Source organism: Papaver somniferum, unplaced genomic scaffold (assembly GCF_003573695.1).
Source record: "Papaver somniferum cultivar HN1 unplaced genomic scaffold, ASM357369v1 unplaced-scaffold_132, whole genome shotgun sequence".
Taxonomy (NCBI): Eukaryota; Viridiplantae; Streptophyta; class Magnoliopsida; order Ranunculales; family Papaveraceae; genus Papaver; species Papaver somniferum.
The window spans coordinates 20,094,590-20,118,750 of record NW_020622381.1 but is presented as its reverse complement, the minus strand read 5'-3'; the positions used below and the strand labels follow the sequence as shown (position 1 = coordinate 20,118,750).

Sequence of the window (24,161 nt, the reverse complement as noted above, 5' to 3'; positions counted from 1 at the left end):
AACATCAATTGGTAGTAAACTCTGTTACCACAACTGATAAGAAATCTCGTCGCTCAAAAATGATTGAAGAAAATGAGAATAACTTTAATTCATCTCTTTCATTGTTCATACAACAGTTGAAAAAGACACTCAGACATAGTAAAATAAAGTCTCATGAGAAAAATAACTCAATCAATAAGGAGAATAATAAAGATCAAAAGAATCATAAAAATAAATCTTGTTTAAAGTGCTACAGAAGTGTTCATACTTCAAAAATTTCTGATGAGAAGGTTAATGAGTTAACAAAGGCTTGAATGGCTACTCTTGATTATTGTCCAGAGGAAGAAGTCTGTATAAGTTCCATTAACCTCTTTGCTGACAATCACCCATGTCCTCCAAACAGTCTACTTCTCTCCAAATCACTCAATCCTGTCACTTCAAAGAAAGAAAGTCTAATGAAAAGGATTGAATTTTTGGAAGATCAACTGGTTGTTCTAAGACAAGAAATTGCAACTCGCAATAGTGATTCACACAAGAAATACCATCACTCGATTATTTCTTCTCAGCAAATTACTCCTGACTCTATATCCAACGAAAGGAATGATATAGAAAACCACAAGACTGTTTCAAAAAAATTTGATGCCTTGTGTGAAAAACAAGATCATACCGATTATCTGAGCACAAAAAAATCAAGAAATTGTTTCCTCTATCAAAAAACGCTTGTCAAAGAGGAAAAAGAAATCTTTCATTGGTACTATTAATAGTACATAAGAGATTTCCAAGGCTACTCATAGCCCACTAAAATCAACAAACAGAACACTCCAAACAGTTCTAAGAAGAATGGATAAAACTCTCAATTCTGGTCTCTCAAAGGCAGAACAAAATCAAAGTACATCTTTGAGATGGAGACCTTTCGATCCTGGTCTGGATTGGAAGGAACTTATTCTGTAATAAGAATAAGAGATGGTTCTTGTACCCTCCTTTTAAAACAAGGACCATATCCAACTGAGAGGGTTGTATATCTAGTCTTAGTCTATTAGGTTTGATTATTAGTCTCTTCTGATGAGTGTTCATAAATGGTTTCTCCTTTAAAAACCGTTATCTCTTACCTACCCTTGGTCTAGGGTTTCAGTCAAAAGACTTTCTTGGAATATCTTTTCTCTTTTTAAGAAGTCTCTTTCAAAGACTGAGCATTTAATTTCTCTCTTCTATCATGTCTTCATCCAGTCTTTCAAGCAAAGAAAGTGATGTGTGGACTGTTCTATTTCCATCCAAGAAGATTCGTTTCGACTCATCTGATAATGAGTTGTGCTCCGACAAACGTGATGGTTATTTTGATGGAAATCCGTCTGTATCCCAGTTTGAGAAGCTCTCTTTAACCATGAATCTCGTTTTGGAACAAGTGAGTGCTCTGAAAAACGAACTGATTCTATCTTCCAAAAGATTGGAAGAAAAGATTGAAAACCTCGAATCAAGGATTGATCTGATTGAAGATGAGCTTGGAGATTATAGAGAATACGAGAAGAATTCTGAAAGTAAGTGAAATGTTATTTTTGTCTAGTAAATCTTATATTTTCTTGTTTTGTTTAGAAGAATAACTAGAGTTTGGAATAGCCATTATTGTGAGTACACACAGCTATGTCCAATGTTTTTCATCTTCATGTTTTTAGATTCATTTTTTTAAATTCTAAAGTTTAATTTGGAAGATGATGATTGCAATTTTAATCTTTATGGTTTTATATATTGCAATATATTATGGGATATGAGTGTTTACGTCCATGAACTATTATTATCCCATACGATGTCAAAAATTATCTCTTTTATATGTCGATATGCAAATATTGATACAAGATCGATGAACTTTTGACAAACAAAATTTAAGCCTATTATGTCAATGGAAGATAGGTTAAAATATTTTGTTTGCAAAGATTATGTCTATTATATGTCGTTATGCAAATAGTGATGAGAATAAAATGAATCTTTGTATATGTCGCAGTATTGATCTTTCCCTGATCCATATCTTATGTGTATACTGCAATGCTCCATAAAGTTTTCTTGTGTTGAGCATAAAACAATTGAGTTGATCATTCTTTTATGGTTAACATAGTCGTAGCTCCGTAAGTTCTCTTATGTTGAGCATGTTCAATTAAATTGATCACTTTTGTGTTTTATTTGATTGTGTAATCCGATTAAATTGATCATGAGTTTACTTGTGATTAGTTTAATTGAGAATTTTGGATATAGAAAATCATTTCATTATGGTTTTTGGTGTCCAATAAAATCCTTCTTTTCTTGTAAAAGTAAGGTCACTCTTGTTGTTCTCTCGGAAATGACATCAAATGGGGGAGAGTTCTTTTGAACTTGCGCTTAATTTCCATATCTTTGTGGGGACTACGGCTGTGGAATTATTTAGGGGTTATCTTGTATCTTTATAAACTCCTTGATGAATGCATTTAGCTTCGGCTTTATGATTGCATCTAAATAAGTTGATATGTACTTTTCTTTGGTCTTGAAGCGTCTTCGTGGAAATTTCATTAGGATCTCGTTTCCGTACCTTTGCCAATTTTATTGACAACAAGGGGGAGAATTAATATGTAGTTCACACTACAAATACATATGATTTACGTATTTTACGGGTCGTTATGTAAGGGGGAGTGGTTTTCATGTTGAGACAAAAGTATTGGCTAAGGGGGAGTGATACATATCACCATAATATTGTTGTCGAAGTTGTGATATAAGAACTTTTGATGTTTTGTAATAATACTATGACATTGTATAACAATGATTGAGAGCTTTTTTTTTCTCATTGTTGTGGATACGGAACTTCAACAACTATGATGCTGAATTGAACATCTATGGAATCATGGGAGTACTTGGAAAAGACGAAGTTTTCGAGTAATGTTGAAGCACCAAGGAGATCAAGCATGTGGACGAGAAGCTACAAAGTTTTATTTATTTTGTAATCCATATGTATTGATAGTTTTGTCACTAAAATTGACAAAGGGGGAGATTGTTATATCATTGCTCGGTCGAACTCGCATGCGTTGCTATCTCAAGCATGTTTGTCAATGTTAGTGATCAAAACTATATGTCTTGATTTCTAGTTTACTTATGACTAAGTCTCGGTCTAGGATAGTTAGGAATAGTTGAGCTCCAGACTCCATGACGATTATCTTACGAAGACGAAGAACTACTCACGGAACCAGTGGAACTTCATCCGACCAAAATGTATGTAGAGACTTGAACTCATCGGTCACTCAAAAGTATATCTACTCTATCTCCTACTCTTGAGACAAAAGTCGTATAAGTATGATAGTTTTCATACATACACATTTGATATTTCAAGCCGAGTTTACTCGCCTATCTTTTTCTCGAAATATGTGTTGGTAAGATTTTGCTTTAACCATTTTCATCTTTACCCGTGACGAAAGTCATGATGACGTTTCAATCTTGAAAATAGCTTTGATGACGATAGTCGATTCTTTATATCTAACGACTATTATAACATCATAGAAGAATGTTTCAATGATTGAAATGTAGAGTTGAAATTACGTAACCAACGTAACCAACTATGGATATAAGTATATATAGTGTGTTCGCACATTAGTGTATAAATCCATGTGCCGGAAACCAAGTGCGTGCATATGTGTGCATGCGGTATCGATGAAGGAGACAGGTTGAGTACGTGTCCCCGTACGCGTACTGGCGGAACTTTTCCTCCCGGAAAATTCTGCTGAGTTTGGAGTTTACGAACTCATAAACCAGTCACCTTAGGTACGCGTACTGGCGAAACTTTTCTACCCGAAAAGTTGTGCTGAGTTTGGAAACCAAAACCAACTCAAATTCGGTAGCTAAGGTACGCATACCCGTACGCGTACCTAGGCTGGTTATGTTTCTCAAATCGCTAGTTTCATGAAATTAAACAATAAATCAATAAGGAATGCAATCTTTGCAAACCGTGGCTATATTGTTCATGAATTGATTCAAGTGAATCAAACCGATTTTGTTTCAATTGTGTTTATGTATAAAGATCTAAGCAATTGAACAACTCTTGAACTAGTTCTTATGAGTCATTTGAACTAGTTATGAGAAAGATGAATACGGTTAATATGAAAGTGCTCATATGGCTACCCATTGGTTAACTATTTGTGAACCAACTAAGTGTACACGTTTAGGTACAGTTACTCAAACCTAAATAAATACATTTCATTTGTGTGTGTGACAAGCTAAGTTTCGATCTAACGGTTGAAAGATATTAGCTTGGATAAATCAGGTTTTTCATCTAATGGTGAATATTGAATGCTTTGTTAGCAAAGTAACTTGGATTGCAAACCCTGATTTGAAAACTATATAAATGAGACGTCTAGCAACTGGAAAAACTAATTCCCACACCTCCTGCGTGATACTAGTTGTTTTTGCTAGATTCGATTCTCCTTTAATCGTAGGTTTCTTCTCGAAACCCTGTCTGTTAACGACTTAAAGACTTCATTGGGATTGTGAAGCCAGACGAAACTACTTCTCTTGTAGTTGAGCGATCTGAGCTTGTGATTTTCTATCGTACGAGTTCAATTGTAAGATTGGCTTGAGATTATATCTCCGATAGGTCAAGATAAAAAAGAAATCACAAACATCTTCGTCTCATCGTTTGTGATTCCGTAATATCTAGTTTCGCTACCATACGATTTAGATTATTGTGAGGTGATTGATAATACTAGGTTGTTATTCGGGAATATAAGTCTGGTTTATCAATTGGTTCCTGTTCACCTTGATTTTATCAAAAGACAGAACAAAACTTGTAGGTTTATTTGTGGGAAACAGATTTATCTATTATCGTAGACTTGTCTGTGTGATACAGATTTGTTTATTAAAGTATTCGACTTTGGGTCGTAGCAACTCTTGGTTGTGGGTGAGATCAGCTAAGGGAATCAAGTGCGTAGTATCCTGCTGGGATCAGAGATGTATGGAGCGCTACTATACCTTGAATCAGTGTGATATTGATTAAGGTTCAACTACAGTCCAGACCGAAGTTAGTTTGTAGTAGGCTAGTGTTTGTAGCGGCTTAATACAATGTGGTGTTCAATCTGGACTAGGTCCCGGGGTTTTTCTGTATTTGTGATTTCCTCGTTAACAAAATTTCTGGTGTCTGTGTTATTTCTATTCCGCATTATATTTTGTTATATAATTGAAATAATACAGGTTGTGCATTGTATCGATCAATAGTGAAATCCAACCTTTGGTTGTTGATTGGATATTGATCTTTGGTATCATCCAAGTTTATATATCTCTTGTATTTGATAAAGACTCGCAGATTTCTATTTGCTTGAGTATAGATCAAATCGAGAGATAGAGATATTAACTTCTTGATATACTTTTTATTAAGATTGAGTGTGACTGTCTAGTTTATTCTCTTAAAAGTATATGTGAGTTAGTCCATACAGATTGCTAATCGAAATATTAGGTGTGGTTGTTAGACCCCCGCTTTTTCAGGTTACACAAACCTAAATGAACGTGCATTTCATTTGTGTATAACAAGCTAAGATTCGATCTAACGGTTGAAAGATATTAGCTTGAATCTAATCAGTTTTTTATCTAACGGTGAATATTAAATGCTTTTTTACCAAGGTAGCATTGATTGCAAACCCTGATTTGAAGACTTCATTAGGATTGTGAAGCCAGACCCAACTATTTTCTCTGTAGTTGCGTGATCTTATGTTGTTGTTTATATCGTGATCTGATCTTGTTGTTTCTATCTTGAGTGCAATCGTAAGATTGGCTTGAGATTAATTTCTCTGATAGGCAAGATAGAAAAGTAGTCACAAACATCTTCGTCTCATCGTTTGTGATTCCACAATATCTTGTTTTGCAGTCGATTAAGATTATTGTGAGGTGATTGATGTTTCTAGGCTGTTCTTCGGGAATATAAGTCTGATATATCAATTGGTTCTTGTTCACCTTGATTTATCAAAAGACGGAACAAAACTTGTAGGTATTTATGTGGGAGAAATATTTATCTATTCATGTAGACTTTTCTGTGTGATACAGATTTGTTTATTAAAGTCTTCGACTTTGGGTCGTAGCAACTCTTAGTTGTGGGTGAGATCAGCTAAGGGAATCAAGTGTGTAGTATCCTGTTGGGATCAAAGACGTAAGGAGCGCAACTGTACCTTGGATCAGTGTGAGATTGATTGGGGTTCAACTACAGTCCAGACCGAAGTTAGTTTGTAGTAGGCTAGTGTTTGTAGCGGCTTAATACAGTGTGTGTTCAATCTGGACTAGGTCAAGGGGTTTTTCTGCATTTGCGGTTTCCTCGTTAACAAAACTTCTGGTGTCTGTGTTATTTCTTTTCCTCATTAGATTTTGTTATATAATTGAAATATCACAGGTTGTGCGTTGAATCGATCAATTGTTAAATCCAACCTTTGGTTGTTGATTGAAATTGATTGATCCTTGAACATTGGTCTTTGGTACTGTTCAAGTTAATTTCTCTTGTATTCAATTATACTCGCTGATTGTTATTTGCTTGAGTAAGTATTGAATCGAGAAATTGAGATATAACTCCTCGGTATACTTTTCTTAAGATTGAGTCTGACTGTCTAGTTGATTCTCTTAAAAGTATATTGGAGTTAGTCCACACAGATTTCTAAGCGGAATATTGGGTGAGGTTGTTAGACCCCCACTTTTTCATATCTCATATTTTCTCATAGGTTTAGCTCTTTCACTCTTGCAAAAGAGGAGTAAACTATTTTGAGAATTGCAGTTTTTGATCTCTCGACAACTACACTTTTGTGAATAAACTGTTACAGGATTTCGTAAGATGTGCTTTAGGAATCGACTTATTTCTTTAATTGTGTCGCTACCAGAGAATAAGTGGTGAACTTTAATCTCTATGTTCGTAGATGGCTAGAGAAGTTATAATTCTTATGTTGAGTCATATCGCACTAGTTGTTCTCTTATTTGTAACTGGCGTAGAGAATAGTTTGTGTTGATGATTTTTCTCACGAAAATCTTGTATCTTAATGCCTCTAACACTAAGATCGAAAATTTTAAATTCTTTGTTCGTAACTGGCAAGAAAAGAGAAAAATATTGGATACAAATTTATTTTGTTCGTAGCTGGAGAGTAAATTGAATGTTCAAGAAAATCCTTCTCTTGTGATTAGAATAAAGGTCGCTCATGTCGTTCTTTCGGGAATGACATTTAATGGAGGAGAGTTCTTGTGAAATTGTGCTTAATGGTAATTTTTTTGTGGGGAGAGAGGATGTGGAATTGTAGGAGATGCTTGTGTCTTATGTCTCCTTGACGCAAACCGAGATTTCTTGGTTGAAATCGTATAAACTAAAGGTTAGTATGTGTCCGGTTGAATGGACGGGTCTGTATAAGGGCCATTATAACTGGAATTTTGGAAAGCATCAGCTACTTATGATGGTTGGTTTTGGCATGCTTTTTTTGGACTCCCGGATTCAAATAACGATGTCAACATTTTGCATAAGTCACCATTGTTTGAAGACCTTAAGCATGGGATCGCGCCGCACTATAATTGCACCATCAATGGTAATGACTACACTCAGGGGTATTATCTTGCAGACGGGATCTATCCAGAATGATCATATTTGGTTCAAGCTTATAGTCAGACAAGGTTTGGACCGACAACTGCGAAGGATATAAAGTATTTTAACGACCAACAAATGGGTACGACAAAGGACGTTGAACGCACTTTTGGAATTTTGCAAAGGAAGTTCGCCATCATAGCTGGCTGGAGCGCTTTTTGATCTTTAAAAAATGAAAAAAATAATTATGCTAACTTGCGTAATTCTGCATAACATGGTCATTGAGGAAACCCGACATGACCCCACCTGAACTAGTTACGCAGATGAAGATTTGAGTTTGAGGCTTGTTATGCACCATGGTCGTCCTACAAGAGAATACCGACTGGCCACTGACAGAATTCAAAATTGGGGCCTCTATGGACAGGTAAGGAAAGATCTAACTAAGCACGTTTGGGCTACAAAAGGTGCAAGAGCCGATATGCGGGGTCGTCAAAACCAGGGTCGTCAAAATCGGAGAATATAGATGTTTTTCTCAATTAAATGTCGTTTATTTTAATTAGATGTAATTCAATGAGACTATTTAAATTAATTGATAAGTTAAAGAAAAATACGTTAAAAGTAATTTTAACTAAACCAATACATTTAAATTAAACTTAACTACTATATGAAAGTTAAAATTAGCCATCTAACTAATCAAGGCGGTATTCATATCTTCTTTCGAGGCATTAACATCATCTTCCTTATTCTCATATTGGGCACGTTGTGGGTATTGTTGTTCATCCAGCTGTTGTTCCTCCTTATCCACTTCCCTAATCTATATAACAAGTTGTCGTAAACTATGTTGTAAAAGGAGAGCCCCCGGAGCGCCTAGGCGCCAAAGGCCCACTAAGCGCAGGTCTGGCGCCTGATGAATCAAATTTTATACTACTTCCCACACTAGCGCCTTAAGCGAGCGAATATGGCGCTTTAGGCACCTCGCGGAAGTTTTAGGTGCTAGACTAAGCTCCAAAGACGCCATGGGTATGTGTTTATTCATCAAAGGTTGGTGGAGTTGTTTTCTTTAAGTATAATGAAACTTAATTCAAAAATGCAAATATTATTTGTTTTCTTTTTCAGTGTTATACTATCAATCTGCCAACGTGATACTACCTAATATAATTATAGTAATTTGTTTCATTGATTGATGTAAATTTAGAAGAATTATACTATAAAAAGATTAATCAATATAGTCAATGACGTGAATTATAGAAATAAAAATCAAGAAAATAACGTGATTAATGTAAAATAAATTTTGATATATCTTAATATCATCCTATATACGGAGATAAGAGTTATCTTTGTGCCAAAAAATTTACCCACCAGATAATGTTGTAAATCTCGTTCTAATTCTTGGTTGTTAAAGACCAAAAAATACGCTATTTCCTTCTTCTTTAAATTCATGTTTCGTAGTTTTTCAAAAAGATTTACATATATATACTTTTTTCTTCTCCTCTCCTCTTTTACTTTCTCTATCTACTCCTCCACAAGCAATATGAATAATACGGGGATAGTTTTAACTATGATTCGCAAAAAAACTAAGTTGTGAGAAATCCTTCTTCTTTAGATTCATGTTTCCTAGTTTTTCAAAAAGATTTACATATATATACTCTTCTCTTCTCCTCTCCTCTTTTATTTTCCATATCTACTCCTCCACAAACAATGAATAACATAAGGATAGAAAGATTCTAACTATGATTCACAAAAAACAAAGTTGTGCGAAAAATGGATGATCAGTTTTGTTGTCCTTTTTACCTTTTCCTTTTAGTTAGTTACTTTTCAAGTTGAAAGATTTCAACGGTGACTGGGTTCTTTCAGGCGATTATAATCAAGTGGTGTTAAAATCTGCGATGTAGGCCTAAAAAATAGTCCATCATGCAAGTGGTCGCCTAGGTCGCCTTAGGCGCGCCTAGGCGACAAGACGCTAGGCGACGGGCTTGACGCCTCGCCTCGCCTAATACAACATGGGTCGTGAATTCATCATTGAAATGTTCATAAAGAGTAACTTGTTCCTATTAAAATCCTTGTAATGTTGTACTCGCGAAAGCCGACTTTTTCGAATTTGCTTTATTGCCAATCCTCGGTCCCTGCTTCTATCTTGTTCTACCTTCTGTTCGAATTTCTTGAACTCAAAATAGTTGAACTCGTCTGAATCCTCTTCTGCTGCTCTCTGGGATGCGTCTCTCGCTGCTTTTCCAGCTTTCTGACTGCTTCCTATTTTTCTGTTGACTTCCTGGAGACCCTGTATATGGAGATCCATTACCTCCCGGTAAGGAAGCAGGCACACCATTATAAAAATTCTACGAGATTGGACCATACGATGATCTTGTTGGCATTTGATTACCTTCCAACAGTATGGATTAAACTTGTTAAGCACCTTCAGAATGTTGTAACAAGATTCGTGTTGAAAACCAAATTTGTGGGACCTTTGTCATTCTTCCCGGCATCTTCGTTCCACATCCTGTTCAACTTCACCACTTTTTTTGGAGCCCCACGTTTGCATGATCAAAGCTATTCACTAACGTCTTTGCTAATTGCATGGAAATGATGAGACAAACCGTCAGGATCACGACCATTGATGTTACCGAATTCTTCATGAAATCTTTAAAAAATCTTTCCATAAAACATATTATTTTCTTGTTGGCAACCATTGATTTGATTTACTGTAAAGAATACACAACTCCTACAAATTGTTTCGTCTTCATCCATCCTATACTTGACACCACGAACCCTACCGCATCTTTATGGGTTTGTTGTTCCGATTGTTGGGTTTCTTGTTGTGATTGTTGCGAGAGAGATATCATATTTGTTAGAAAAATGGATTATTGAAATTTTTTCTAATAAATTGGGATGGTATGAGTAGTTGTGCGAGAAAAACATGGAAAAATGAGTATTAAGATGGTATGAAATTGAAAAATTTAGAGGTATGTGTAAAGGTGTGAATTTTAAGTTTGAAATGAGCAAAATTTATAATGAAAAGAGTTAGAGTCGTTGGATGATCAAATTGAGATGTTGCCATTTACGGGTTAAGTAACACCGCCGGCAGATTTTTTCAGGCCATTGGCAGATTATCTTTAGCCGCGCGAGTTATGTAGACCCGCTTATTGATTTGCTTCGTCCGCGTGGATTAAATTTAAACGCGCGCGGTTGTAGTTCGTTCGTAGTCAACAAATCAATAAAATTATCTATTTACTCATTTTTTACTCACTCATTTTCCATGTTTGTTAAGTCCATAATGCAAGAAAAATGAACATATTTTTGGTTTGTACACTCCATAGGAATTGCCGTAATTGGCTTCTTAATATTTCAGTCCCATGACCCCCATCCAGCGACCCTCCGAATCAAATGTCCATCGAGAAATACACTAGACCTTCTCTCTTCCTCCACCAACATAACCCTAACCCTAATTTTATTTCGACATCTTAATCCAGAGCTCTCTCATCAATCACTCTGCCGTTACTCCCGACTCATATCCCTCAATCTGAATCATATTGTTCAAGAATACGGATTGAGGTATGTTTAAATATGATGGTTTGGGTTCTTTAATTCAATGAAATTATGTACTATTTGATCGCTGCATTCAGTTGTTTTGTACTGATAATGATAAGTAATTGGGAAAGAAACGATTTTTTCTTGATTCAAGACTCACATATATGAATGTGACTATTGCCCTAAAAAATGGAGGAAAAAAATACCAACAGTTCCCCTAACCAGGAACTAGACAAGGAGAAAGATATCATTTTGGATAGTTTATCGGATAACATTTCAGAAACCATATTAATGCGGAACCTGGTTTAGAGAATTTAAACGTGGTGAATGAGAAATATAACGAGGAATTGGTAAAGGAACTCCAAGATTGTTTGCCAATCTGGGTCTCCCAAGATCAAGTGTTAGACTTGCTTACCAGGTCATCTGGGAACGTAGTTGAAGCTGTTTCTGATTTTTACGAACGTGAAACTGAATATCATGATCAAGTTATTGCTTTCAGAGCGAATGCTGCATCTGTGAAGAGTGGGATTGTTTTGTCTCAGATAAAAGAGCCAATTATTCTTGTGCCTAAGTTGGTTTCTGAAAAAGTAAGTTCTAATGGAAGTGTGAAAAGCAGTTCGAGTCAAGAGACGGTGAAGAAAAGAGTGGATGTAGTTAAGAGTGTTGGCTCTCCAATGAAAAGGGGTTCCCTCAGGAGCACCCTTTTTCCCAAGAGAAAGGGTTCGATTAAAAGCACTACTTCTCCCCAGAAAAAGGATTCTAGTAAGAGCACAATTTCTCCTAAGAAAAAAGTTTCGGCCATTGGCGTTCAAAGCAGTCCCAAGAAGAAGAAAGGGAAGCCAAGCACAACTATGCAACCTACTAATGGGTCCAAGCAATCAACTATTACGAATTTCTTCACCAAACTTTAATCCAATGCTTCTTAAGTTTAGATTGTTGGTGGTTCTAGTTATGCTTAACACCCTTACAATGAATAAGATGTTGCCATTGATGCTGTTGAAACTTGGAAGAGGCTGTACTTATAAATTGATTTAGCCAGTAGAGAAGATTGGAGATATGAGTTCATCATTGGATCGCATGTTATTAACTCTGATGGCAAATTCATAAACAGAGAAGGGAGGTTAGCTTTCTGCAGCTAATCATCCCAATTTCAATTTTGTGTTAACAGTGCTGTGGATCAAAGTTGTGGGAATCTCAAGCCCAGAAGGGAGGTTAGCTCTCTGACAGGTATGTCTGTTTTTTTTCTAGGCTCAACCCAATGATTATTCCCACCACAAAAGAGTGACTAGAGTCACAATGGATGTAGTTTAAACCAAAATGAAATTAAAACTTTTATGTTTGCAGAGATAGCATAAACAGTTACGTATACAAACTAAGAGAAAATGAAGCACTTATTCTTTTATAAAAATAAAGGATGTGTATTATAGTGTTAGGTTTGATTTTTATTATTTGATTTTACCACATTTCTTTTGTTTACCTAAAGTTACTTCACAAATCTTAAAGATAGCTTGTCTGGGTAGGAATTGAACGAAAAAACATGTCAAAGCTGTGTATTTATAATGTGAAGGGAAGCACTCTTACACGGAAAGTTCATACGAGTTTGACGTGTTTATCTTTTTATACGCCTGAAAATTTGCTATTGTGTTTCATTCTGTCTTTCGTGTTATAGATCATGTTTCTTCAATTGCAATTTTTTTAGTGGCGGAATTGATTATGTCTGAGAACCTTCTATGGATAGTAAGTAGGAGAAATGCATCTTTGCACTTGGGGCAATGGCGCTGCCAGTGAGGTTAAAAGTGGGCATATTATTTGCTGGCCAAAACTATTTCCAATCCTCTTTCTCAGTCTTAGGTTCTAAGCCTTAGGCTGTTGAGGATTCGTGGAAGGGCTCCCTTTACCCAGGTAAAAGGCATAAAACCTTACAATTCAAATATCTGGATATTGAACCAAAAAATCGGCTGCAGGCTGTTCTGAACCTAAACATCTGGATATTGAACTACCACAATAACTTCTCTAATATGGTTATCCGCATTTATTTTTTAAGCAAAGAGGTACCACCTTGTTGTATGAACCTGACTGTCTGTCTGTAAATGCAGTCTCCAACAGTCTGTTTGGTTTCTGCGCATTTTCTGGGATGTGTAACAGGGATTACAAGTACATTACTTGCATCAAGTCAACTAAGATGACATTACAGTTCCTTTTGTGCAAATTAAAATCTGTCCGTCTTTTGAACCATAAATTTAAGCTTCCATGAAGAAAAAGAACATTTGAACATTTAAGCTTCCCTCCATTCTTACTTTGTTATAAAATTCTGAATTTTTTTAGTAAATGGGAGATTGTTATACCGGTCTAGTGTTCCATTTCCATTTTGCCCATAGTGGCTTCACTCCTTCAATTGAACTTGTTCTCCTTCGTATGAAAGAGTTAGTCTCCAAATGAAGACTACCCATAGCCCTTGCTCTTAAAAGATTGACGAAAGCTTTACCTTATGGTACGCCTCAACGGATTTTGGTAATATATTGTACTGACCATGCTGGATCAGCCCTCTTGGTTTCATTGCCCGTGTCTTTCTTAAGGCACAAAACTGCTAATGTACAGCTGCTGCTGGGTGTTTTGCCACCTGAGTGGAAAAGATAATTTGCGGAAGCATGGTTCCATGTAGTTGTGCTGTCTCGTTGTATTCCACTACTTCTTGGATGCTAGTCCTGCTTTAAGCGAGCAAAATATTGGTATTTAAAAGGTCTAAAATGAAGTAATTTTTGAATTTGAGAGCTTGTCAGTGCCTGCAGTGGAAATAGAAAATACTGCTGCTACTGGGCTTATATACAGCTGCCAAATTTTTCTTTGGTTGGAGATGAAAAGCCGAGACTTGTCTATGCAGACGTTTTTTCTATTCAATCCAATACGATGCCCCAAAGGATACATGAACAAACACAGCAGAAAAAGATAAACCGATTTGGACCCTTGAACTGTAGAACTGAAACCACTGATTTGTCCTTGTAAATGGTTTTTGACTTAAAATTCATTTTTTAAAAAGCTAACCCATTTTGTTGAAATGACCTTAAAAAAGGAGGGTCATTTGGATAAAGATGTTTGATGAAGATGTTATCAAATAAACTATATCCTTTAAGAGCGACTGCAATGGTACGACTAAACTCAAAGATCAAAGACCAAAAAAAAAGACTAAATATGAGTTTAATCTGTATTGTGACGTTATGGGGAGAAGACCAAATTTGGTCGCGCGTAAAACAATTTTACGCATGAAGACGGGCGGAAGTATTAGTTACGTTTCATTTCTGCGCGGAATTATAAATTACGTTTCAAACGGGCGTAAATATAAATCACGTCTGTTATCGAGCGTAAATATAAATTACGTTTCGTATGGGGCGGAATCTTAAATTCCGCCCGTTGATCAGACGGATTCCACATGACCGCTCGAAGAAACGTAAAAATAAATTCCGCCCGAGTTAAACATGGTCACACAGCACGTGTGAGATCAGACGGGCGAACATCTGGTGTCCGCGTGATGAATTGTACGGACGGACATCTGCTGTCCGCGTGATGAATTTGTCAGGCGTAAAATTTTTTACGTCTGAACGGGCGTATCCAAAATTTCCGCCCATTAGGTTTTCATTAGGGCGTACTCTTCCTGTCCGTCTGATGAAATCGGGCGTACTCTTAAGCAACCGCCCCTTCCACAAATACCGCCTCTCCTTCCCACCACAACCAAACAACCCATCTCTTCTACACGAGCCTTCTTCTTTCTCAGTTCATATTCTTCCACAGTTCATATTCTTCTTCTTCACCGCCCCTCTTCAGTTCATATTCTTCTTCTCCGTTCCCATCTACCAACCGCACAAAACCCTAAAAACTCCCAAAAACCCTAAAAACTCCATTATAAGGTATGTATTTTCTACTTTCTTTATTCAATTGTGTAATAATAATATCATGTATTGTATTTTTTGTTCGAATTTATTTAGGGTTTTTACGTTGAAAATTGAATCAGACTTTATTACTAATTGGATATTCATATTGGGTTAATCAAATCTTATTAAAATTGGGTTAATCACATCTTAATCCAATAGTATGTTAATGTTAATGTTATTACTTTGTTACTGTTTCGGAATTTAATTTAATTTTATGTTTTATTTAATAGTTATAAATATTAATAATTGGATAATTATTTTTGTTAATTTAGTTACGTGATTTAATTTAATATATTTTTTTGTTAATTAATTTCGTAATTTAATTATTTTTTGTTAATTATAAATAGTTATAAATATAGTTAATTGGATAATTATTTTTGTTAATTTAGTTACGTGATTTAATTAATTTATTTTGTTAATTTAGTTTCGTAATTTAATTGAATTTTTGTTAATTATAAATAGTTATAAATATAGTTAATTGGATTTTTTTTTGGTTAAATTTATGTTTATGGAATTTTATGATGTTGAAATTTTGTTCGGTTAAATTTATGTCTATTATGGTTCGTGGATTGGTCTTTTAATTATGAAATTGTATTTAACATGTTTGTGCGTAGAATGAACAAGTTTATATCGAGGTTTAGTGGTCGCCAAAAGACCAACAAGAGACAAAAATCTACCGAAGCTGATTACAACTTAATCTCTACCGGTCAAATTGAGGAGGTCGATGTTCCCGGGTTAGGGAGGTTTCCTATAGTGGAAGATGATAAGCCGCACGCTACTGAAGACATTACATTTTCAGACGCACCAACATTTAAGTTTAAACATCGTGGATGTCTGGCATCGGTAATTCATTATAAATTTATTTCAATACATTGTCCTAGAGTTAAATATTTGATTGAAAAAGCGGGGTGGGAAAAATTGTTGAACATAGAGTGTAGCGCTACCCAACATGCCGTTGTTGATTATATTGTTGAGAGGTTTTGGGATACAACCAACACGTTCCATTTTCCATTTGGTGAGATGGGGTTCACGCCATTAGATTGGGTCATGTTAACTGGACTGAGTATCGGTGATGGTTATGTAGTTCCGTATGATTCGAGCCTATACCAATTTGACTATGTCCGTGAGAAGATTTTTTCGGATATCACACAGGGAACAAGAGGCGCGTCGTGGGTATCAAACTCAATTACAATTACATATTTAAGCTCATACTTCAAAGAAGATAAGTTGGTGGCGGCTAATGAAGATTCTCTCCTCGCCCATAGAATAGCAATTGCCTTTTTTATGTATGTTTTGGGTCAATTTTTCTTTTCTAATGCAAAGAACTATATTGATGCTGGATGGTTAGCTGCTTTCGAAGAAATTGATAAAATACCCGACCTTGACTGGGGCGGTAGTGCCTTTTCGAGATTGTATGCAGGTCTTCGAGCTGAGCAACGCCGACGTCATATGCGCAGCAAAGATAGGCATATTCGCTTGCGCGATGACTTAATCGAACATATATGGGCAGAATATGGGAATTAAAAGGTTGGAGACGAGGACAAAATATTGGAATTAAATGTTGTTTCCCATATGAAAAAATTATGTGATTTTATTTTAACGAATAATTTTATTGAAATGTATTAACTCTATTTCATATACTCATCACTTGGTAAATTAAAGTAAGATGTTACAAAATAAGTTAAAGTTGATTAAATTAAATGAAGATAAAATTAAATCCCAAATATTACATAATAATACGACTAATGACAAAATTAATACATATTAAAACGTAAATAAACTACTAAAACTATTATCACTTATTATTAGACTTAATACTTAAGGTTCGAACTATCCCGTTTTGACGATTATAATTGGCTCCTTTTGTCCCGTACTATTAAAGCCTTTCGAAGTTCGAAGTACTCCTTTTGTACATGATCCAATTTGGAAAGATCCATCATCATGATGCGAAATTCATCGTCTGCGACCTCCTTGCCTATTTTAGCCGCATGCTCAGCTTGTTTTTGTGCAAACTCGGCCTTTTTTTGTTCCATCTTGAATCTTGATTGTTCCCGGTAATGAGAATTGAAATTTTCTTGCTGTGTAATAATTATTCCCATCAATTCCTCTTGGCGGTTGGATTTCTCTCGCCCGGTTTTCTTCAGTCGTTTAGCTGCTTTTTTTCCCATCTGACGAAGGTATGTATTCTCTATGTCTCCTTTATCTGTGTCGTTACCGGACTCGACTTGAGTGCCATCTTCCTCGGTATTCACGCTACTATCCAAATCGTGCGTCGTATCAAAAACAAAAGTCGATCGACGATTATATTTTATATTTTCTATGACAATTGGGTAGCACTCTTCGTGCCTAAATTTTCTTCCATGATTGCATTCCTTAAACCGTTTGTTTACTTCTTCGAGCTGTTAATGTTTTTAAAAACAATTAGGTTCATGGGCATCTCAATATTAGAAAATAATTGTTTCAAAACAGAGAGAATACTCACGGTCATTTCCGGACCCCATCCCGTATGATATTCACCTTCCACTTCCGCCTGTTTTGCCGAAAACAACGCAACTTCTTTACTTATTCCCTGAAATCGTTTTTTCCAGGAACTCCAAGACCGCTCTGGTTTATCCGGTAAATGAGCTTCAATATCATCCTTGATACGAGTCCACAACGCAATCTCTGATTGATCGGCTCCAACACCGGGATCTTGAGATATTGATAAATGAATTTTACACATCGTGACATCTTCGATTGTCGTAAAATTTGGACCTCTTGCTATTCGTGGTGGTGCCATTAAAAACGATTCGATGAAAATTTTCAAAATGATTTGAAATATGGAAAACTATTTTTTCTTCCTGATACTATTTTTTTCTTGCCGAATACAACGAATGATATGAAAATGTTAAAGGAATTCATCTGGTATATATAGGTATAAAATAAACCCGTTATTAACATTCAATTTCAAACGTTCGAAAAAGATAAATATCTTACCAACGGTCAAAAATCTGCTACGCAATCTCCAACGCCAACGTTCGAAAAATTTATCATTCTAACGTTCGAAAATTTTCATTTCATGTTTCATAATTTTTCTGATAACAGTTACTGGGCGTAAAAAAAAGTCCGTTTGAGAGGGGCGGAATTTTGGTGTCCGCCCCAGAGAGGCGGAATTTTGGTGTCTGCCTGGCAACGCGCGGAATTCTGCTGTCCGTCTCATCAGGCGTAAATTTATGTTACGCCCGCAACAAACGTAAATTTAAATTCCGCCCCACCAACATACGTAAATTTGGTTTACGCCCGTTAACAAACGCAATTTAAGTTTACGCCTGACAACAAACGGATTTTAAATTTACGCCCGAGTATATTAGGATTTGGGATTTGGTCGCGACTAAATATGGTCTGGGTTTTGATCGTGGGCTGGGTTTTGATCTTTACTCCGTCCCGCTGCGTTAGAAAATCAACCCAAATTTTTAGTCTTCCTCGCCCACTGTGGATGCTCTAAGGTTATAATCGTCATGCCAACTTAAACATAACATGTCTCACGAATCATACGTAAGAACTCGACAAATTTTATATATTTGGAAAACTTTTTGAAAGATCTACACAACGAGCGTAAATACAACTATCCAATTTTCATTTCATATAAGTTTTTTATTCCTTAAATAATTTTTTAAATTTTCTTCATATTTTATAGTGTGCAGACAATATGCACACTGATTTTATGTGTAGGAAATATGCACACTGAGTTCTGTACATAATTTTTTGATTTTTCTTCATATTTTATAGTATGCAGGAAATATGCACACAGATTTTTGTAAACAATTTTTTAAATTTTCTTCATATTTTATTAGTGTGCAGGCAATATGCACACTGATTTTATGTGCATGTTACATGCACACCAGTTATTTTGTTAATCCTATTTCCTATAATATTCCAGGGCCACTGGAATAATTTGCAAATTCTTGTGCATCTAAACGAAGGCACAAAATAGAGATACAAAGAGAGAGAATTTCCATTAGTTATGTGTGTAGAATACAATGTTTAAGCCTCCATTTATATAGATAGAAGACTTGGTGTCCAAGATATGTACACCCTAAACTTAGATACGAAGGGCATCTTAGTAAATAAACAATAGTTTATAACACCCCCCTGATGACCACCGTGGCTAAGTCGATACAGAGATATCATGAAAACTCAAAAGAGAAAAACCTGAAATTGCATAAGCATGTAAAGACTTAGACAGTGTTGGACACGCATATGTTGCCTCGTTAAAACCTTGACAAGTAAAACCCAGTGGACAAAACCTTGACGAAGGAAAAAGAGTACAACGCGATAAGTCCAGTAAATGCACCTTTGATGATGGCACCCCCCCTGATGAATACTTCGGTCAAATCTTGACGTGCAAATCTTTGAGTCGAGACTTTCCAATTTTGAAGAACGAATTTCTTGAATGCAGAAGATTACTGTGCTTTCATGAAGATGTCGGATAGTTGATGAAGTCTTCTTTTGGGTTGCACCAACAGTATTGTCTTCGATTAATACTTTTGCAGAGTCTATATTCTTCTTCAACACATTGTGTCATGGATTGCTAGCTTCCCGAGATGATTTGCAGAAGTTGTTGATGTAGTTTCTTCAACAAAGTGCCAAGATATTAATACCTTATCATACGTGAACAAAAATCGTATTTGTGAGAAGGAAATCCAAATTCTTGGGAGATGATTAAGTTGATTTGGTTTAATCAAATGTGGGTATCCACTAAACAACCAAAATTGATACAACTCCCCCTTGGATGACCATCATGTTGAATTAAATTTCCTTACTAAAACCTTGCCAGTAAAACCCGATGAGAAAAAATTTGGGCGAAGGAAAAAGAGCATAAATATCAACATTTTGAAAGAAAATTAAACGTCAATGAGATGTTGCCTCATTAAAACCTTTTTCAGGAAAACCACTTGGGACAAAACCTGAAACAAAGGGAAAATAGTGCAACTTTTGACGTAAATATGGATGCTAACTCAACTACATGAGTTTTTCAAAAAATAAGCATCAAAATAATAACTCTAGTCTATCTTAAAGACGAGTTTATGCTAGCATAATTCTAACTGCAGATTTAAGAAAGGAAAGAAAATAGAATATATGTTGTTAAAACGTGGGTTTTTTAAGGACCCTTCAAGAGACCTATAAAGTTGATATCTTCAACTGATTAATCCGGATTTTTCGTTTCATACCAAATTTCTAAAAACACTTAAAGGATTGTTAAACCTGGTAATTGAGTCAGGTGGCTGCCAGAATATAATTTGAATCCTACGAGGATTACAAATACGAATATAGTCTCTGGATACATATCAGCCATTCAAAGCTACCACGCCAAATGCATCATATAAAGATAACAATTATTAAACCAATCCCGGGTTTTGAGAAAAATAAAATAAAACCCTCAAATCGTTTTTACAACGAAAACATTTCTCATATGAAGACGCAATATCACTACACCAACCTGTAATTAATAGGATTGGCATGTTTAAGGTGTTAAGTTTGGATCCAAAATTGCATCTATCGAGAAATTAATCCAACCTAATTGGATTATATTCCAACCAATCACATATGTCGATATTCCTCTGCAGAGGGGTTAACAACCACCGTCTTTATTATTTTAGTAGCTACCATAAATGAATATTCGACAATCATTAGCTTATCATGATCTCACATAACTTCCAGTGTATGCATACTTTGAAAAATTCAAAATTTATTGGTACCAGCTCCCACGGGCATGATAATCTCCTACTATTCAAATAAGGAGATACAAATTTTAAGAATGTGAATCGTATTATGATAGACTCTGTTGGAGCTATCTGTAGCCTATATAAAAATGCTACTTTCTTGCTATATGTGATTGAATTTGTTTTTTTCAAACGGCATAAGCTTATATAAAAGCTATATGAGATTTTCACGCCTAGTAGACAATCTTTTTCGATTTGATCAAAATGGGAGAGAAATTGATATAATATTTAAGTTAATTACACAAGCTTCTGATAGTGTATAGTCTCTCACTGATTATGGCGAAAAATCTTTTCATCTCATATAAGAAAACTTCAAGTTTCGTAAAGTATTATCCGATTAATTCGAGACATATACTTATAATAATTTTTGGACGATTGACTTCAAGAGCCATAAAAAAAATGTCCAAAAATAAAATAGTATTGTAGTCTACTTGACATACCAAATTGAACATCAACCATGGATTTTATTGGTTACATCCATAAATCTCCAAATAATTTTGTGACCTCTAAGGTGAACAAGATAATGATTTAAAATCAAATTATGGACACATTCTTTGTCAAAGAAAATTATATGAAGATCTATATAGTCACTACAAGGACTAATTATATGGCCTAACAAGCCGGGTGCGTACCCATTGAGCTTGAGTGTCCAATTATATTCTAATTTCAATTGGAACAATCACAAAATTTGGAGATGATTACAACGAGGAAAATTAAAATTGCAAAAATATCCAATAAGAATGCCGCAACTCCTCGTTTTATTGGTATTTGCAACTATCAATACCATAATAACAATATCCAATCCTCGTAATACTGATTGAATACAAATTCCAATTGGTTGATGAAGATTTCTCTAGAGGAATAGAAATCAAAAACCAAAATTGGCTATAAATACTTAAAATGCCAATTTTACTTCTCATTATAGAGAATTTATGGAGAAAATTAATGTCAATTGGTAAAATTATATACCAAAATCGTATCGACGACGAGAAAAAAATGTCGTTTATTATGCATGGTATCCATTGTATGGTAAAAGAATGATTTCTGTAAGAACAGAAACCAAATACGAATCACATGATCATTGTCCAACGGACAAAGATACCAATATTAATTGGCCGGAGGTTTTTCAACCATGCACGTGATTGGTTGTCGTAAAAGTAATTAGATTGCGATAACACCAATTTTTTTGGTGATTACAATTTCATGAAAGGAATAGAAACTGTAAACCATCTTCCGATGGATTTTCTTTCTCTACATGAAAAATATCAGAGAAGAAAGGAAATAAAAAAAAATTGATCACCCATACGGAGTACAACTTAATATAAACAACGAATAAGAACTGTAAATAAAAAATTAGTGTGCAATAATTGATTGCCACCACTTTCAATCGCCCATCCTATAGGCTCGTGTATCGGTTAGGTGATAGATGCTTTAATTTCAGCCGGGATGGATCATCGTAGTTATAATATTGTTTTGGACCAATCCCATAATTAAGCTGCGTAGAAGATAAAATAGCCATGAGTACTAATAGAACCATAGAGCACATAAACACATCATACATAACCATTCTAAGTATATATATATGAACGGATGATATAATTTAAGTGCCTAAGAGCAACTGCAGTGGTGCGAGTATAACCAAAGACCAAAGAGGGAAAAAAAGATCAAACTTTGAGTTTAGTATGGTGTGTGACGCTACGGTGGAAAGACTAAATTTGGTCAGACGTACATTATACGTTCGCCTGGTGTGGAGCGTAGACTATACCAACGCCTGATTGGGACGTGCACTAAAAAAAAAAAATTGAAAGAAGTGGGGCGGAGGTATAAAGCCCGCCCCACTAAAATGAATTTGAAAACAAAGAATAGGGCGGGGGTATAATGCCCGCCCCATACAAAATAATTAAAAAAAAAAAAAATGGGGCATAGACTTTACGTACGCCCCATGTGGAGCGTAAACTATACGAACGCCTGGTGTGGGGCGTAGACTATACCAACGCCTGATGTGGGACGTGCACTATATGTCCGCCTGGTAGTGGGGCATGAAGTATATCAACGCTCGACTATATCTGGGTTTAGTCTTGGTCCCAGACCAAATATACTCTGGGTTTTAGTCGTTGATCAAAATTTGATCGATAGTACGTTCCACTACGTCTGTTCAAAAGACCAAATATTTGGGTTTACTCTCCCACTATGGACGCTCTAATATGGGACGATAATTTCTACAACAACTTATATAGATCTGATAGTATAGCACATCTTCAATAAATAAATAAATAAATAATAATCTGTGTATTGGTTATCAAAATCTACACGATAATCAATGCATTAAGACACGTTAAAAAGAAGAAAACTATTTTCTTGTACATCAAACAATTTATACATGGACCAACTAAAAAGTTAAGTTAGTTCGTATAAATAAGATGTAAAACTCAAAAAATATATAGACTAACCCTAATCATAAAATAAGATTATGTTTATACGAAAAAGAAAAAGGAAAAAAATCAATCAATTGTGTTTTTGAATCCAAAAGAAAAAATCGATTACATGCTCAGTGATTAGAGCAACGCGCGTGATAACGTCTTGTGAATCTAAACGAATGCACAAAATAGAAAGACAAAGAGAGAGAATTTTCATTAGATATGTGTAGAATACAATGTTTAAGCCTTTATTTATAAAGATAGAAGACTTGGTGTCTAAGATATGTAAACCCTAAACTTAAAAACGAACTATATCTTAGTAAATAAACAATAGTTATAACACAAATTTTATTAAATAAAGGAGAATCAAACCCGTAATTTCTAGGATCATAAGAATAAATTACTCTTTCACCAAAGTCGAGGTTAAAATGAAATGGCTTCAAAAATTCGGATTGATGAGAAAAATCAACACCTCATAAGCCATGCAGACGAAAAAACTGCTATTAGTACAAGAACCCAGAACACCAAATAAATGTTGTAAACATTTGACGAGGGGGCAGATTCTGAGTCTAGAATGCTATTACAAGAATCCGGAACACTGAATAATGTTGTGAACAATTTATTTATAGATTAGGCATATGATGGCGGAGTCTGGTTTTTGATAAATGGATATATAGAAAGCTTTCATAGAACAGTGCCAAATGGGGATGTAGCTCAGATGGTAGAGCGCTCGCTTAGCATGCGAGAGGTACGGGGATCGATACCCCGCATCTCCACCTAAATTTTTACCATGAAATGAAAAAAGATTTTTTTGCCTTGTATAAAAATGTTCCTTCAAAAGTTAAATGGTTGAATGGATTTTTTACTAGAGTCTAGAATGATTGAATCCGAAGTTAGTAAAAAAGAAGTACCAACAGTTAAAAGGCATCGAAGAACGCAACCCAATTCAGCATTTCCAAGCCCCACACAAATTGATAAAAGGAAAGAGACGTTTTCTTTCTTTTTT

At 35.3% G+C, this 24,161-nt stretch overlaps 1 protein-coding gene and 1 non-coding gene across 2 annotated transcripts; both read left to right on the top strand.

The window, feature by feature from the left end:
* Positions 1–11,328: 11,328 nt before the first annotated feature.
* On the top strand, positions 11,329–13,140 carry LOC113332891 (DNA ligase 6-like; the record flags this gene model as incomplete). Its single annotated transcript, XM_026579391.1, has 1 exon — positions 11,329–13,140. A coding segment is annotated over one exon (633 nt), but the record flags the coding sequence as incomplete, so codon positions are not given.
* A 10,718-nt stretch (positions 13,141–23,858) lies between these two features.
* Positions 23,859–23,931, top strand: TRNAA-AGC. The gene has a single exon. It is a non-coding gene; the product is annotated as a tRNA-Ala (tRNA).
* The last annotated feature ends 230 nt before the right edge of the window (positions 23,932–24,161 follow it).